The sequence below is a fragment of the Heloderma suspectum genome, chromosome 6 (genome assembly GCF_057233095.1).
Source record: "Heloderma suspectum isolate Gila_16-S chromosome 6, 16-S_ref, whole genome shotgun sequence".
Lineage (NCBI taxonomy): Eukaryota > Metazoa > Chordata > Lepidosauria > Squamata > Helodermatidae > Heloderma > Heloderma suspectum.
In genome coordinates, this window is record NC_139463.1 from 56,257,444 (window position 1) to 56,275,634 (window position 18,191).

Here is an 18,191-nt window from a genome sequence, read left to right on the forward strand (position 1 = left end):
CCCCGAAGGATGGGCTGAGCTGTCCTCAATCTATAGTTAGTGTCACTACGTACCAACCAGTCTTTTAAATGATTGGTTCTTTTAAAAGTGATGCAAGGTCTATTGATCGAGCCCAAAGAGTCCTCTGTGAAATACCAATGTTTGTAAATATTTCTCTGGAGACTGGTCTGTAGTTCCCAGGTTCCTCCTTTTTACCCTTTTTGAAGACAGGGACATTAGCCCTCCTCCAGTCATCTGGCACTTCACCCGCCCTCCATGATTTCTCAAAGAGAATAGACAGCGGTTCTGAGAGTTCTTCTGCCAGTTCCTTGATTACTCTAGGATGCAGTTTATCTGGCCCTGGAGATGTGAACTCATTCCAAGTCATTAGGTTTCCTTGACCATATGCCTATCGATCTCAAGCTGCAATCCTGACCCTTCAGCCTGTACTTCGCCTTTGCCAGGGGGGTCATAGACCCTCTTTTGGGAGAAGACTGAGCCAAGTAGGAATTGAGCACCTCTGCCTTTTCCTTGTCATCTGTTATCATTTTGCCATCCTTATTTAATAGCTGAACCACCATTTCTTTCCTCTGCCTTGCACGTAGCTGAAGAAAGCCTTTTTGTTGCTTTTAGCCTCCCTCACTAACCTCAGCTCGTTCTCAACTTTAGCCTTCCTGATGCCACCCTGCAATTCTGTGCTACCTGCCTGTACTCTTCCTTGGTTGCTTGGCCTTCCTTCTACTTCCTGTATGTGTCCTTTTTTGTTTTCAGGTCATCTCTAAGCTTTTTGTGAAACCACATTGGCTTCTTCTGTTGTCTTCCACCTTTTCTTCTTGTTGGAATTGTTTGTAATTGTGCCTTGAGAATTTCCTTTTTTAAAAGTTCCCACCCATCTTGGACTCCTTTTCTCGTTAGAGTCACTTGCCATGGGCCCTTACTTATCATTGTTCTGAGTTTATTAAAATCAGCTTCCCTAAAATCGAGGGTACAGGTTTGGCTACACTTGGCTTTTCCTTCCTTTGGAACCATGAACTCAAGTATAACATGGTTGCTTTCCCCCAGAATTCCTGTAACTGCTACTTTATCCACTAAGTCATCTCTGTTGGTTAGTATCAAGTCAAGGATAGCCGATCCTCTAGTTCCTTCCTCTACTTTCTGTAGGAGAAAGTTATCAGCAACACAAGTCAGGAATCTCTTGGAGGGGCTATGTTTTGCAGAATTTGTCTCCCAACAAATATCAGGGAAATTGAAGTCCCGCATTGCTACTACATCATGCTTCCTTGAAACATTGGGTATTGGCTTTTCAAAGGTTTCATCCTTGTCTATTCCTTGATTTGGTGGCCAGTAGTAGACTCCAACCACCACGTTCCTTTTATTCTTTGCTCCATTTATTTTAACCCAGATGCTCTCAATGGGGCTACCAAGCTCATCTTCCTGTATTTGTGCAGAGATCTGTATTTTTAACATATAGTGAAACCCCACCTCCCTTTCTGTTCCTCCTGTTCTTTTTGAACAAGTTGTATCCTTCAGTTGCTGTATTCCAGTCATGACAGTCATCCCACCAAGTGTCAGTTACACCTATCAAGTCATAATTTCCCTCCTGTATTAAGGGCTCACGTTTGTTCTGTTTCCCATACTCTGGGCATTAGTATATAGACATTGAAGACTATGTGCGTCATGGTCTGGCTTTCTTCCGTGTTTGTGAAGACTATTATTGGGCACTATTAGAGCTGTTCTCTCTGTTGCGGTGCATGAGCCTTCGTCTATTGTTACCCCCAACTGTAGGTCTCTCTTCCCCATAGGATTCAGTTTAAAGCCCTCCTGATGTTCTCCATGCTGTGGCTAAACACATTCTTCCCAGCCCTTGAGAGGTGCAACCTGTCCCTTGTCAACAGTCCACCTTCCAGGAAGTATAGCCTGTGGTCCCAGAATCCAAATCTCCCTCGTTGGCACCACCTTCATAGCCAGTCATTCACCTGGAGTATTTTTCTTTCCCATTCCCTCTTGTAACTACTGGAAGGATGGATGAGAAAACTATCTGGGCCCCAAAGTTTTTGAGTTTCCTTCCCAAAGCTTCAAAGTCTGACGTGATTTCTTCGTAGCTCTGCTTGGCAATATCATTTGTTCCCACATGGATGAGAAGAAAGGGATACCTGTCAGTGGGCTTTGAGCACAGGCAACCTTTCAGTCGCGTCTCTTAATTCGTCCTCCCGGGAGACAACATACCTGGCGAGTCCACGGGTCTTCGCGACATACTTGGGTTTCGATCCCACGCAGCAAGGAGTATCCCACCACTACCACTCTTCTCTTCTTCTTGTTGTAGGCCTGGGGTTCATTGCCTCTGCTTGACTGACCTTCAACCTCCTGCTTGCTCTCATGCAGATTCCCATGTAATTCTTCCTCTGCAGGCTGTCCTCCAGTCTCATCCTCAAGTACCTGGAAACGGGTCCCTAGTTCCACTGCCTCTACTGGTGCAGAGTGGCCTCTAGTTCTTCTGCTCCTGTCACCCTTTTCCAAGGAGTATCCTCTACTGCATGTTTCCTCACCTCAGCATTTCCCTCTTCTGCCTCAGCTTGCTGTGGCTCTTCAAGCTTCTGGTCTTCACTTTGCTGGTGTAGTTCCCCCATTCTGTCCAAGAACTCTTGGTGTTCTCTCATTCCCCGGAGGGTCAACAGTTGCTGTTCCAGTCCTTACTTTTTCTTTCAACAGCGTGATCAACTTGCACTTGTTGCATGTGTAGGCCATGTTGATCTCAGGCAAGAAACAGGGCACACACCTTGCAGGTCACCACCACTGAGGAGTCTTGTCCTTCCATAGTCTCTTTTCCTTTTTGTCTAGCTTTCTGATTGTTCTAGAGTAGCCTGTGCCTGGACCTCTACTCACTGGAGGATAAAAGCAGAGTCCCACTGGTATGGACATGTTATAATTTTTTTAAATGAATTAAAAAAAATTTTAGGGGCCTCCCCTGGCCAACTCCTGTTTGCTCCCCCTGTTCACTCACTCTGTTCACTTGCTCTCTGGGAGCTTGCTTGCTTCTATAGAGCCTAGATCAGCTGGAGCAGGTTCTTCTGCTCTGCGCCTCTTCTTCCACTGCAACTCCCCTGGCCAACCCATTTGCTCGCTTGCTGGGAGCTTGCGTGCTTCTATAGTCCCTAGACCAGCTGGAGCAGCTTCCTCTGCTCTGCTCAGCTGCGGGAAACAGACTGAAACTTCCTGCCCACACAACTGCTGGGAGTACTTGCCCCCCCCCCAATTCAGTTGGAGCTCTCGGAAGCACCTGGTGAGCTCACAGCCACTTGGAAGGAAAAGGACAGCTCCCTGGGCTTCCTCCAGCCCACTTACCTCTTTGCCTTTGTCTCCTCTTCCACTGCAGCTCCCCTGGCCAACTCGTGTTTGCTCCCCCTGTTCACTCGCTCTCTGGGAGCTTGCTTCCTTGTACAGCCCCCAGACCAGCTGGAGCAGCTTCCTCTGCTCAGGTGGGAGGCAGGAAACAGACAAGGGACTGCCCTGTTCCCAATGTCATGCAGCTTCCCTGGCCCAAACAGTCACAAATTGACTGTGAATGTCATACGTTGGGGAAATCTTGTCACCACACAGTGTGTGTGTGTGTACATGTCTGTGAGTGAGTGAGTGAGAGATGGTATCGGGCAAAAAGGAAGGAAGAAAGGATAACTGGTTTGTGATGGCATCTAGGCATGTTGTTGGTTCCTTGTGTTCAGAGATACAGTTTTCTTCTATGTGAGGTATCTTTTTATGTGAGGAATTCATGGGCAGTTTTGAAATGGCACCTCTGCATTTCCTACTCCCTTTTCCCATCGTTCCCCACCTCACACAATAATGATTTCAACATGATGGCACTTTATAAAATACTTTTATTCCCATGGTAATGGGCTTGGGTCATTGGAGCACTGAAGAATCAAACTGTAATGATGAGGCAGAGACTTGGCAGAATTTATTTTCTACTGTCAATAACTTTCTTCCCCCCGCCCCGCCAAATTAAACAACAAAACAACCCAAACTGGAGGATAAATCTGAGAGATGCAAAAATAGGGCAGGGGGGTAGGGCTGCTTCATTATCTGAAAGCTCAGTAGCACATTCTTAAAAATGCCTCCCCCTCCCCCTTTCCCCCCACCCAGAACCACCTGTTACAAGGGTTTTGGTGAAACCATTCACTGCAGAGAATTCAAGTTTGGCCAAGGAATCCCACTCCAAGGAACAATGCTAAGAATAAATAAAATATAATGCACTCTGTTAAAAGAACTTGATAAATGACAAATGCACTTTTTGCATTGTTCAAATCCCATTAGCAATCTTTTTGCCTGCTGGTAAGTAACAAACCCTTTCCCCTACAACTCTTGCCCAGCCATAATGGGTCATTTTGTGGAGAGCACATAAATTTGCAAATTCATATCTCCACTGAAGCTTCAGGTAGCAGGAGACAGACATGTGAAATCCACCACAGAGACAAATTTGAAGGTGTACGTACACTAACTAGATCCATTACTGACCTTCATTTTGAGATCCCCACGGCATGGCAAAAAGGGAAAAACCTAAAGCTAGTTTGGACCTAAGGAACTCAGATGTGCTATTCCTATCTCCAAGGTTATTATATCTCATCAGGCATCAGTCAGATGATCAAGGGATTGTGAACATTCCCAAATCAACATTTTAAAAACAAGCAAGAATTTGAGTTGTGGTGTCTGACATAAAGGATGTCCATTAAAGTGCCGTGGATGCGCAAGGTTTTGGAATAAGGGGTAGCAGCTTAAAAGAAAGAAGGAATCAAAGATACCAGGCAACCCTAAAGGAGATCACACAAAAAGAATCACACAACAGGACCAAAAGCACCTGGTGATGTCTGTGGGAATTACAGACAGGTGTTTTTTGTAGAATCGCTAAAGCTGAAAAGGACGAGAAAGATATCACGTCCTTCACCTTCCCAACTACAAAGGCAGGATACCTCACACATCAGCCATATCCAATCGCTGCAGGATTTGACACCTCCAAAAGTGGGAAGCCACATGTTCCAACCTGCACTTCCTATTTGCGACTAGTGCCTGTGCCTTGCAAGTTTCCTTTAACTTAAATTGCTCATATCACCCTGGCAGATGTATCTGTAGATCAGGCTATATGCCACATCAGCCTCCTTTCCGCTGAATAGGTCAAGCTCTGCACAGCTTTATTAGAGCAAATATTATATCCTAAGGCTTGAGGGGCTGATCTAAGGCCATGATTCACTTTTAAAACTGTTTTTTTCCACCTGACACCCAAGTTTTCAGTTTCTTCATCTCCTGAAGAATGTTACATTCATGCTGATGACAGCAGTGCTGTTTTAATGGAGACAGAGGCATCTGGCATGTAAGCTATACACAACAGGATGGATGGACAGAGGATGAAATTCAGTTAGCCACAGAGACCCTTGTGGGGCTTATGCAACAAGGAAAATGAACGTCACTAAAAACACATACACGAAACCCTAACCCCCCTCAGAAGCAGGCGGAGGACCATGGTTACCAGGTTCAAAAGCTTGGGTGGGGGGGGAGTCATCTTCAGAGGTGTGTGGTATCCAGAACTCAAGAATGTCACTTACATTCTGTTCAACTGCGACATACTGGATAAAGGGCCATTCTTTAAAAGGGACTAAAGGCAGGAGGCAGATTTTGGCACAAGAGTGGAGCCCAAAAGGTAGGCCTGGGTAAGGCAGAACCTACCAGGGGCGCTGCTGACATTTGTAAGAGCAAATGGCTACTACTTTCCCATTATGGTTTACAGAGTGACAAAATGCTCTAGCTTGAAGTCCATATATAGCTTCTGCAGGTCCAGCTGGTTCCTAGCTCTGTACAAGAGGAATCAGTGGTGGCAGATCAAGGACTGCAGGTAACAGCTGCATGACCCACCCCCCCACCCACCCACCCCACCTCACCTTCCATTTCTTTCCACTGGAGCCCTGCATTTCTTGCTGTATCAGCAACTCATGCATGCCAGTGGGCTCGTCTCCAGATGAAATCAAAAGCCCCTTACTTCGCCAAAGACACTCCCATTTCCCAAGCCATACTGGAAAGGGAAATCCCCAGAACGGAAGAGACAACAGCTGGATGGGCCAGCTTCCTACTGTAAGAGAAGGCACCTCTTGCAACCAAGGTGGCAGGATGCCTCAGGTGGGCGAGTCTGAAAGGGTGTGCCTCTCTACAGCGTCAGAGAGGTGGGAGCGCCTTCCTGCCTTTCATCTGCCCCACACCCCAAGCCAAGCCATCACACATGCTGGAAAGAGGATTTCAAAATCAGCATTAGGAGCAAAACAGCATATTACAGGCACATCTGAGGGAGAGACATTCCAAAGCCTTCCTCCCTGCCAGGCATGGCACGCGCGCGCGCACACTCTGCAGGGAGGCCCAAGATCTGTCCGGCAGGTGGAACACATCCAGTAGGGCCCTGAGCCGAGGCACTGGAGGATGAGGAGGGCGGAAAGGTTTAAGGTGGCTGGGGCTGGATTTCTTTTGTAGGCACTGGAGAAGGTCACGCAATGAGCAGATCCTGTGACGGAGAACTGGGAGCCGGCTTTCCCCCCTACCCCAGTGGTTGACCTGGTACAGCACCATGAGACGGCCTAAGGAAGAGATCTGGGATGACAGAAAATTATGGAGGGGAGGGGGGCATCTTCATCTGGGAGCCGTTTGGCCTTGGACTGGGGTTCAGGCAGGCAGGATCTACAGAGGGGCAGCACATGGTCAGCTGTCCCCACAGCTATTACTGGACCGCGTGGGGCGATCCTAGGCACGGATGGAGACTGGCCCTCTCCAGGTCCACAGGGGACCCCCACGCCGCCCCCCAGAGTAGGAAGAGGCCTTTAAGGTATATGCGATTATTCATGACCTTGTGGGAAAAGCCCAGGCAGTGCTGGCTGGCAGGACACGGGCGTTCAGACAGGTTGTTGGCACAAATGGCAAGGCTGAGGGGGATGGAGGGTGTCCCCAAAGAAGAATGGTGAGGAGGGGAGTTCACTCACAGGCCGAGCCGGTGATGGTGTAGCTCTGGGATGGAAATGCTACGCCCGCAAACAGCCACCTCGTGGGGTGACAGTCGATCCTCGTGCACATTGCATCTACCCCCAGGTGCCGCACAGCCGAAGACCGCGTCTGTCCCCAAGGGCTTGAGTGGGAAGAGGCCTCCCCCTCAGCGGATAAGAGCCCTGCCCCTCGGGGCCTCAGCGGATGTAAGCCTCTCGCCCCCAGTCCTCCACGTCGCTGTGGCTGTGGCCCAGGGCTTCCTCCTCCTCCTGGCAGCAGCGCTCCCGCCCCTTGCCACGCCCACGGAGAGGCCGGTTGTGGTTTTGCCGGTCAGGCTCCTCGGCCTCCCAGGAGCCCTGGCTCCGGGGGGGGCGGCGGCCCCGGCCTGGGGTGCGGTGAGGCTCAGGCTCCTCCCTCTCCCAGGAGCCCAGGCACTGCGGGCGGCGAGGCTCCGGCTCCTCATAGGGGTCGGTCTCAGTGTCCATGCAGGAATCCGCTGGGTCGGCGTACGCAGAATCGCGGCCGCCCGGCATCTCCGCGTCGAAGGTGTCCTGGCGAGAAAGGCCGCGGGCAGCAAAGTGCGAGGGAGGCTGCAGGGAGCGGATCTGGCCTCGCCCGGCTGGCTGCCCTGCACAGTCGTGCAGGCCGGGGTGCTCAGCGTCGCGAGGCTCCTCCCCGTGCACTACGCAGGGCCCCTGATGGAGAAATGCATCCACCACACACCATGCACAGGAAGGAAGAAGACAGAGAGCACACAGGTTAGTGAGGCCGCAGCGCAGCAAGGGCCCAAGCCAGAATGGGTTAGAGCACGGGTTCTCAAGCTCCGGGCTGCACACCTCCCCAAATTTAAGAAAACAACCGTCCAGGTTCCGCACACACCAGCCACCCTGCAAAGACAAGGCAATAAAAGCAACGAAGAGTTTTGTGACACCTTAAGCCTAATGAATTCATTATGGCATAAGCTTTTGTGGGCTACAGCCTGCTTCACTAAATGCATGAAATGGCCTGTAGTCCGCAGAAGTGCATGCCATAATAAATGTGTTTGTTCAGCTACAAGGCCTCGTTGGTTTTGCCGCAACAGACCAACGTGTCTATCCTCTGGAAATTGTTTCTGGACACAGTTTCTTCTTCCTTGTCCTAGGAGCGAAACAGTAAAAAAAGCATGCAACTGAGAGACGCCAAAGAAGTGTGCAATATCTAATATATATGAAGTTGCGAGGGGGGGGGCAGCTTCAGATAGAGCTCCTCAGTATGGTGCTCTGATGTGTTGTCAGAAATGGCTCCCTGGGTTTGTATGTGTGGTACAGAACACAATGTAGGCAATAAAACAGGGGTGGGGAACCTGTATCCCTCCAGATGCTGTTGGACTCCAACTCCCATCAGCCCCATGCGGCACAGCCCATCATCACATGGCAGAACAACAGCGGAAAACCTGCAGCCCTCAGCCTGATGTCAAAACCCCTCTGCATGCAATCCGTTGAGACCTCTGGCAAGACCGATCTGCCCCTTCCCTGGCAGCCCCCTGGGCAGGCAGGAAGAGGACAAGCGGCCCCCAACAGGTGAGCCATGTGGGGATGCAGCTTCCCGCTGCTGAAAAAAGGTTGCCCAACCCTGCAACAGAGCATGGCTTCAGAGGGGGTAACTCACATCACGAGCTCACTCTCAGCACCCTTCTCACCCCACCCCCTCACACCTTGGACGACATTCGGCTCCTGGCGCAGTTGAGATAAGCACACTGAAAGAGGGGCACCATGGAGAAAGGAGGCCTTCCCCCTGGAACTGCTTGCGCCATAGGAGAGGCACACCGCCCAGTCTGGAACCCATCAGCACCCACTGCTGGCATCAAACAGAATGCATCCCGCCCACCTGTGCTGACCTGCTGGACCGCCTGGATTCCGGGCAAGTTCCCCCCTGCGCTACTGGTGTGGGAAACTGGTGTCATCGGCCATGCCAGGTCCACCGCCTCTTATCACGTCAGGCAATAAAACAGCACTGGGAGCCAAGCACGGAGGTGGTAAGCTGGCTGCTCACTAAATCTGCACTCGTATTTAAAACAACAGCAACCGTGTGACTCTCTCTACCATGCACTCAAACGTGCATCTGAAGCATGTCCAAATCTGTGTCGGAACGAGTGGCAGAGATCAGCCCACCTTCAAAAAGCATGGATCCTGCAATAACAAGTGTACGTCTGCTCTGTGCAAGCTCATGTTTTTAGTTCAAATGAGAGAAGAACTTGATACCTCTGTTTAGCTTGTTGGGGTTGACAATCCCTCTGTGCATTAGCCTGGCCTGGTTGCAACGGAACTGCATCAGCAAAGATGACAGGCACAGCCAAAGTAAGAGGTCAGGGAGCACCGCCGCGTCAGTTCTGACAAGGCTACTTTGCCAGGGAAGTGTTGGCTTTGACACTGAGGGTGCTTCCAGACAGAGGAGGCCTAGCGCGAAGCCCTAGGAGGCCCCGCGCAGCTATTTCATCTTTTTTCTCAACCATTTTTTTGTGGCAAGCAAAAAGACAGAAGAAGTGGGAAAACACAGGAGGGTTCCAAGCAGAAGATGACACTGTCTAGACCCCCCCAGAGAATCCCATGATTGGGGCAGGGAGATGACATGAGAAAAGCCTCCTCTGGAAGGACCCTGAGCCCTGGGAAGCCAGTGGAAGAGTTGCCTTGACGAGCTCCACCAAATAACCGGCTTTGCTGCAAGCACGGCCATGGATGTTGGCACGTCGTCCAGAGTGGGGGCCACAAAGCCCTTCCAGGCTCCTCTAGATAACCAAGGCCCACTGCGTTCCTGCCACTGAGGCCCTGTCTACATGGCACTGCTTTCACCCTTCACCCTGTCACAACTGCCCAGCATTTCGGCTTCGAATTAGCTCCGGCTGGGATACACTTGCGATTTACTGTGGGCTCCCCTAACCCACTCCACCGCGCCTTTTTTGCCATTATACTTTGATGCGCAGCTGTACAGCCCCGTGAACATGGGGGTGTGACACTGCAGTGTCTGTTTTGTGTTTTACAGGTTCTGTTGTGTCTGTCTGTCCCTCATTAGGTAAAGAGTGGGTGTTCTCTGATCCTTCATTTCCATGCCATCTGTCTGTCAGTTCCCCAGCCCGAGACGCTCGCAATGGTTCGCACTCACAAGCGTGAACGTGCCTACCCATTGCTCCGAAATGGTGGCCAGAGCGAAGTCGGTCCTCCCCCAAGACACCCCCCCAGCCCTTGGGCACTGAGTCCAAAAGCAACCATTGCGAAGATACGAAGCTGCAAAAATGTGTGACAGTGTGATTAAATAAGTGAAAACGCCCCTCTGTGCCTCTGTAACTGCGCAGCTGCGAAGGGACAGGGGGAGTAAAGGGGTGTCACAGAGTGATGCAAGCACTACACATGCCTACAACATGCCCACTGCAAAATGTGAAGTCAGTTTGGGGAAGGGACAGGCGGCTTGCAACCGTAGGGAAGCCTGCAGTAAACTAAAAACATTGCAGCAAAACGCCTCCTTGGAAATCTGCATTTTCCGGAAGAAAACCACGGATGGCTGCGAAGTGGTGACTCTGTCATCTGTCCTGAGGGACCTCAACTTACAGCCGCCCCGGAATAAAAGGCTCGTGCAGATGGGGCCTGAGTGACAGGAAGTCATTGCTGCTGGAGGCTAGGGGGGAAGGAGTTGCCTAAATTTACCCTGTGCATGAAGGGAGTGGGGAACAGACACCAGGCCCAGACCGAAATGACTACCCGTGGCCATCTCTGCAACACAATGGACCAGCCCCTATATTTACATGCAGACACTTGCGGGGAAGTTGGCTGGTTTCTGTGCGTCTCCATGAGCAGACGGAGGAAAGTTGTTACCCCTGATGCCACGGCAGGTCTGACTGAAGCGGCCCACAGTACCTGCTCTAAGGTATGGACCCACCACTCACGGCTAGCGGCTTCTCTCATGTCCCAGAAAGCACTGCTGGAAGGACAAAGGCCGTGGGAAGAGAGATGGAGGGGTGATGTGGCGAGCTCATCCGTTCATCAAAACCAGCATGAGTTTGTGGGGGGGGGGCGCTCTGCAGCAGGGCAGTTCCTCGTGGAAGTGCGAGGAGGGGGAGAAGAGAGAGATGGCCTTCACTGAACAGCAGCACCAGCAAGTCCTTCGTGGGCGAGGAGGAGCCTCGTCAACTGGGCCTCCCCGGGCTCCCTTCTCCATTCCGGAGCACCAGCTTGGCCTTCATGAGAGCTACAACTCGTGCTCCTCCACCCGGACAGCTCCGCTCAGGCCCTGGTCCAGGCTGCCCCTCCCGCCCCAGAACCCCAGGTTGCGCTTGAGCGAGGTCAGCACCTGTACCTGGAGGTTGGAGACCGGGGCGGGGCTGGCAGCCAGGGCGGCCGTCGCCATGGTGCGGGTCAGCAGGGGGTTGGGCGGGTTGCTGCTGGGGGGATGCGTGGCCTTCCAGTAGGCCTCCAGGTATTCCGACAGGTGCTCACAGGCGTCTTCCAGCTGGTTTTCATCCAGGATGATGTCGAACATCTCCTGCAGGAGGAGAGAGGGAAGGCTGGGAAGGCGGTGGCTCCGCGAGGGAGGCAGAGGGCGCGCGGGCAGAAAAATAGGGGCTGGGCGCCAAGTGCGCAGGGCAGGGAAGTGGGCGGTTGGGCAGGCTGCAAGGAGGGAGAGTGCCAGGGGGCGGGGCGGGCCCTACTGCTGCTCGGCCTCTGTCGAACGCCCCCCGTGCTCCTCTGGGGTCAGCCTCTGGGCCGGGGCAGGCCAACCGTTTTCGCAGAGCCCTTCTGCGCTGCCCGAGCGGATGGCAAAAGGGAAGGCCTGAAGGGGATGTTCCTGGGCTAGGCAGGACAGCCTGGGCCCGGGAGTGGGGGCAGGCCAGAGAGTGTGGGAGCGACCGTGGTGGGAGGAACGCCGCAGGGAGGCATGAGAATGACTGCCAGTGCAGCAGGACAGGGAGCAGGCGCCGGGGAGGGGGGAGTGGGACAAGGTACCCGGGCATCAGGGAGCTGTGCCACTCACTGGGGGGCACTGTGCCAGTTTGTCTGATGCCACCATCTGCACATTCAGGTGCTTGGCCTGGGATTTCCCTCTAGATTTCACCAGCCTCTGCAGCACCTGTCGGGTAAAGAAATGGAGGAAAGAGATCAAGAGGGAGGCTGGAAACAGGAGCAGGAGGGACTGGAAAGGAGGTGCGTGCTGCCCAGGGGAGCTGCTCTTCCCAGCCCTTCGCCCCGCCACAGCAACAGAGCAAGGAGGAAGCCCCACAAGAGGCTTCAGGGTGCAGCCCTACACGTACTTACCTGGGAGTATGTCCCCCTGAACAAAGGGAGGCTTACTCCTGAGTAAACAGCCACAGGATCAGCATGCATTCCACACTGCAGGGATGCTGCAGGGGCAGCAGTGCAGTGGGGCCAGCCTGCACGTCCTGCTTGCATAAAGCCCTCTATCCCGCCCTTGGCAGCTGGGGCTGGAATGACCTCAGGCTGGGGAAGGCCCCCCCGCCCCGCCTGACCCCTTGGGGAGCCACCGCCAGCCGGAGTCGACAGCACGGGGCTGGAGGGGCTGATAATCGAATACAGTGCAAGGCTACTGATAAAGTATATGCTACTAACTTGGGAACGGCAGGGACTAGCCACAGAGGCCTTGAATCTGTGATGTGCTGTCAGATGCTAATTCTGGAGACTTACGGTTCTACCTATGTGTGACCACGATTTTAACCTCCATTTCAAAAAAAGGTGAGTTTACAGGAAGGGACAGCATGAAGACACACACATGGCATCTGCAAAGACCTGGGAAGTCTGTAGGGGCATGTGCAGCGCTTCTGGGGATCAGGAACTTTGGTCTTTGTACACCAGCCTATTCCATATTAGGGTCTGCCATTCTTTTCCCATGACCACTGTCTCCCCCATGCATCACTCATCTCTCCCCCATCAACACCCAGCCAAAATGTTCAGTTATAAGGGGAGGAAATCACACCCGTAACCAATTAGAGAAAAGGAGCAATTTTTGCATATTACCCAGATTTTGCATGATTTATCTGGACAATGGTATTAGCAGCTCCTTGTTGCAAAATTCAAGTTGGGTTGGCCGTCTTGATGCTTTGTGGAGATGTATTTGGGACTAAGTAGGGAGGCTCTGAACAAAACTGTATTGATTAAATACATAAAGCAACACACTGTGAATCCTACATTACCCTAGTTGTGAGGTAGCTCTTACCCTTCTTTCCCAGGAATAAGCAACCATATGGTTTCTTACTGGAATCCTTTAAAAAAAAATCTAAAGGTTCCAGCTCTCATGGTGGCAGGAATAACTTTAAAAATGTGATTGTAAGATCAAGGGGAAAAGATACATAATTGAAAGGAAGGAACCAACCATACAAAATGTCTAATTCGTTCTTTGTTTTCAACTTTGATTACTTTTATATCTTTTCAAGAGCTAAATTAAATATTTTCCCATTTGACAATAGCCAGTTCAGAATATAACTTCTGCAGAATAAATGATAGAAGGACCATAGCTCAGTGGCAGAGTGCATACTTTGCATGTAAAAGGTCCCAGGTTCGATCCCCGGCATCTCCAGCAGGGGCAGGAAAAACTCCTTTCTGAAACCCCGGAGAGCCGCTGCCAGTCAGTTTCGACAGTACTGGGCTCGATGAGCTAACGGTCTGACTCGGTATAAGGCAGCTTCCTCTGTAGCCTAGGTATTCCTATCTGTCGTTTGGCATTCGCAAATTATATTACTGACATTCTTATCCATGCACGTGAAAGCTTTCTGACATGATACATGATCTCACCCACACACCGCGGTTGAGTTCTGCAGGCTCCTTGCAATTTGGGATCTGGCACCGAAACCCACAAAGGCCCTCTGCCGGTCTTTCCCAAGCCCAGGTGGAAGACGGTTTTGTGAGCATGATCAGGAGGAAGAAAAGAGGAGTCCGCTCACCTTGGGGGAAGATATCTTGATATAGACAATAATTGGTGCCAGTGAGGTCTTGGATAGCTGGGCTGGGTGATTGATGGTGTCTGCATCCAGGGCCACCAGCTGCAGAGTCCGGGCCAACTCGAAGATGCGCTCGATCTCACTCTGTACTTCCGCTGCCAAGGCAGAGTCAAACGGCAAGGAGAAGGGAGACACGGTCAGCACTGCCACGGAGAGAAGCTGCAGTGACAGCCACCCACCCCTTTCGTGGCTCCAGAACAACCTTCCCCAACCTGGCACCCTCCAGACATGTTGGACTACAACTCCTAGCATCCTCAGCCAACTGGCCAGGAGTTGATGGGGGCTGTAGTCTGACACATCTGCAGAGTACCGGTTCAGGGCAGGCTGTTCTCAAAGGACCTGCTTAGCACTAAGGATGTCAATCCTGAAGCCTTGCCTCAATAAGGGCTTGTGGCACTCTCCAGTTCCCCCACTACCCCTCATTCTTGCCTGCAGGTTAAGAGGCCACAGCTGTCTGTCCGCCACGACGGGAGATGCTGCCCTTGAAAAAGGGTTTGCTGGTCAGCTTCTTGGGTCAGTCCTCTGGCTCCCGAATGGTGCGAGTCAGCCTGACCCAGAGATCGGCCCTTGCTCAAAGGCCGCCCTGTGACGGCGCATGGCGAGGGGACTGTGGCATGTGGCGGCTCTGGGGCGTCTGTCAGGACAGCAGCGTCCCCCTGAGCCGACCCCACTGAAGCAAGCCAGAACTGGGCAGCTCCCATCCATTTCCACAGGCCTTGCACAGGAGTCCTTCTCTGTGGACTGGAGCCGTGGTAATGAGTGTTAGGCTGCCAAGGGGTGGGGGGGGGTGAAGGCCCCAGGTGCTAAGTGTCTTTTGCCGGCCCTGCCACGCAGAGCGCTCCCTGCCCTTTCCCTTGCCAAAGACACAATAGGCAGCAGGGAGAGAAGGAAGGGTGCCTTATTTCTTCCCCCTGTTCGACTGCGAGAACGCTGAACAGTGGGTCGCCCATGAGCTGCTCCATGTGTGGGGCCCTGGGTCAGGCAGCCAGGAGGCTGGCTACAGGATGCGAGCTATGCCCAGAAGCCTCCTGTGCTCTTGGGAGGGGGTGTGGTGCTGCACTCCCTGTGTGAGAGCCAAGGTAGTTTACTGGAGGAGTGTCTGACTATAACTGGTCTCAAATCCCCGTTCAGCCATGAAGCTTGCGAAGCAATCTTGGGCCAGTCACTTCCTTTCAGCCTAGCCTACCCCGCAGGCATGCTATGAGGATAAATGGGGAGGGGGGAAACCATGCACCTCCTTGGAGGGAAGATGGAATATAGAAGTATAATAAATGGAGGGAGCAATCCTATGGCCTCTAAACAGTGTCTCGGGGGCCATAGGATTGTTTGGTTTACTGGCTCTGAGGTCAGAGCCCTGTCCCCAGCCTGAGCCAGTAAACTGCGCTCCCTGCCCCCCCCCCCCCCCCGGCCAGCGCGGCTACCTCTCTGCAGTTGGAAACCTGAGTGCAGGGATGGGGGAAACGGGGCAGTCCTGGGGGCGGGGCGGGGACTGGAGACACCGCCTGTGCAGCTTCCTATGGCCGCGGCAATTCCGCCTGTCTAGCGGAAATGCAGGGCAGCCCAGGATCGTGCCTGTGCTGCGGCCGCCCTGCATGAGGATACTTGGAGGCCTCCAACTCCGGAGGCTGCTGGCCATCAACATAGGATTGTGCCCTAAGTAATAAATACAATTCCTCTCAGTGGATTGAGCCAAGTGTCCCTCATTTGTATCTAGTAAGAAATTATTCAAGAAATTACACAATGTAATTATATTCGTAGCACCATACCAAAATTACAGCACAATCCTGTCAAAGTTAAGCATTGTGAGCATCCCATTGATTCCAACAGACAACAGGATTTCTTAACATCTCTCAATGTGGCTGTACTGGAGCAAAAACTATCCCACACCCCCTCCCTTTTATTCTGAGCTAATTCCCTCCCCCTCGTGCCCCCAACAAGAAATATTATTTATTTATTTATATTTTTTTAGAATTCTGGTTTGTGTTTATTTTTCCCTGCACATTTGATATTCAAGTTGCAAATATGCTGCCTATTGTGTAGGGGTTGTTTTTTTTTTTTTAAACAGTTCTAAGGAAAACATCTGTAAAGATTTTACAATCAAGCAGGTTCTTGAACAGCACAATCCTGTACATGTGTGCTAAGTTGTAAATTCCACGGAGCTCAATTGGACTTATTCCTAGGTAAATAGGCAGGATTACAGCCAAAACTTTGGAAAAGAACTGCTGCTGTTCTTAGCATGACCATTAAAAAAACAAAATAATGACAAACAACAACATTCTTTTCTGGGTTTCAGATTCTGGCAAGTGAACAATAGTGAAAAATGAAAAATAGCTGCGGCTCACAATTTTTCACTTTTCCAAACACAATGAAAAATTTCAAAATGAACAAAAATCTAACATTTGTTCTGGTTTTGAAATCCCCACCCCCCGCCCGCAGGAAAAGCTTTGTAGATTCACCACATTCTCCCAAACACCGTTCCCATCCTGGGGTTAAAGTATGTTAACTTTGCACTGGGGGCGCCTGAGAACTTGTGAGGCTAAAGGCTACATACCCAAGACATCTGTATCAGGAGCAGAGAAAGGAAGAGGAGGTGCAGGCGCAAGGGAAAGAAAATGATGGGAAAGGGGGAGAAAAAAGAAGAGTAAGTTGGACTTTTGGGGAAGCAGTAAAAGAAGCCCACAAAGTATGATGCCATGACCGGGGGGGGGGGGGGGGGGCATGAAAACAGAGAAGACGGCTGACAGAACAACCCACCTTCTCCCTTTTCAAAGGTTTGATGAGAGGCATTAAGGAACATCCTGCCTCCCCATGCATGGAGGTCCAGACAGTTTGAGATACACCCACAATGACCGTTTGAAATATATCCCACCGCTCACACCAAAACCTATGATCTTGGGACCATTTACCATGTTATGCATCGTAATGTGGGGGTGCTCTCGCAAGCACACCAAGCGTGGCCCACCTCCATCGTAGGGTACAGAGAACTTAATGATGCGAAAACAGCCCTAATGCCCTGCTCAACAGTATGACTGTGTAAGAGGAATGCTGCTAGCAGCAGGGAAAGAAGAGGCAATGCTGCAAAGCATTATGGAAACTCCAGAGGCATTCTGAGAAAGTTGCTCTTGGCTGATACAGATCAGAGTGAGACAAGCAAGAAAGGATTAACACCCCTCATGCAAGGAGTTAGTGCCATGCAATCACAAAGGCAAAGTCACAACTTTCCCTCCCTCCCACTACACCCACAGAAATGACCCTGGGAGAAATTGTTACAAGATAGCAAAAGGTCCAGATTTTTTTTTTCAGGGTCTCAGCACAGCCTTACCCAGGCTAGAACGGGTGCTGGAGCGCTCAATGATGGTATGTTTGCTAGGGTTGTTGAGAACTGAGCGCTTGGCTAAGGAGATATCAGCTGTCACGCGTGTGATGGATATTCTGTGGAAGACAGAGAAGAATGGATGTCTGGGAGAGCAAACTTAATTTGCTAGACATTCCCACCTGTTCACTAAGACATTTAGGAATCTTTGTTATGTTGCACCCATTCAGGGAACCTAACTATCTGCTAACATTAGCTTAATAAGTATCAGTATCCAATTAAAAAAACAGGTTTCTAGTCCTCATGACTTAGGAAAAGCGTGCTTTTTTTGTTTTTTTAAAGTTAATGAATCTAACTGTCTATTAAAAGAAACCAGAGCACTTCAGTTTTCATTTTAAAAGGAAGTTTCTAGTGCTCGTGTCCTAGAAAAGGAGGGGGAAAGGGGAAGAGACATTTGAAAATGGACAGATGGTTCACACTCAACGGGACAACAGGAAACTTGTAGAGATTATGGGAGGCAGAAACTCTTGTCTCAATCCTTCCATGTCCTACAGCCTTCAGTCAGGTTTCCCCTGTGGCCAGCCCTGAACCCAGCTCTGGACACCAGGATTCCAGCCCAAATGGAAGTCGTCAGGTTCCCCAGCCCCACCCAGCCCACAGCCTCTGCCCTCAAGGCTTCAGCTCACACCTGCCATCGAATCGCCGTTTCAGGAAATCAAACAAAGCTTTCTGCATCATGTCAGTCACCTGGGAAGGCAGAAGGGTGGAAGAAGACAGACAGACAGATAGTCAGAATTCAGAGGCTGGAATCCGTGTGAAGCGAGGGAGAGAAGGGTCACATGCACAAACGTGGGTGAATAAGAGATTAGGTGCATGTGTTTAGGCCCGCTCCTGGTAAAGGCCGGTCCAGAC

General features: G+C 51.2%; 1 protein-coding gene across 1 annotated transcript in view; it reads right to left on the bottom strand.

The window, feature by feature from the left end:
- Positions 1-3,835: 3,835 nt before the first annotated feature.
- CACNB1 (calcium voltage-gated channel auxiliary subunit beta 1) overlaps positions 3,836-18,191 on the bottom strand; it is a 71,293-nt gene continuing 56,937 nt past the window's right edge. The window contains exons 9-14 of the mRNA XM_084804445.1: positions 17,968-18,026; positions 17,289-17,398; positions 13,910-14,061; positions 11,989-12,084; positions 11,314-11,499; positions 3,836-7,682 (exon numbers count right to left, since the gene is read on the bottom strand). Coding sequence (XP_084660571.1) covers positions 7,185-7,682; positions 11,314-11,499; positions 11,989-12,084; positions 13,910-14,061; positions 17,289-17,398; positions 17,968-18,026 — 1,101 coding nt within the window. The 3' untranslated portion in view covers positions 3,836-7,184. The remainder of the gene's footprint in view (positions 7,683-11,313; positions 11,500-11,988; positions 12,085-13,909; positions 14,062-17,288; positions 17,399-17,967; positions 18,027-18,191) is intronic.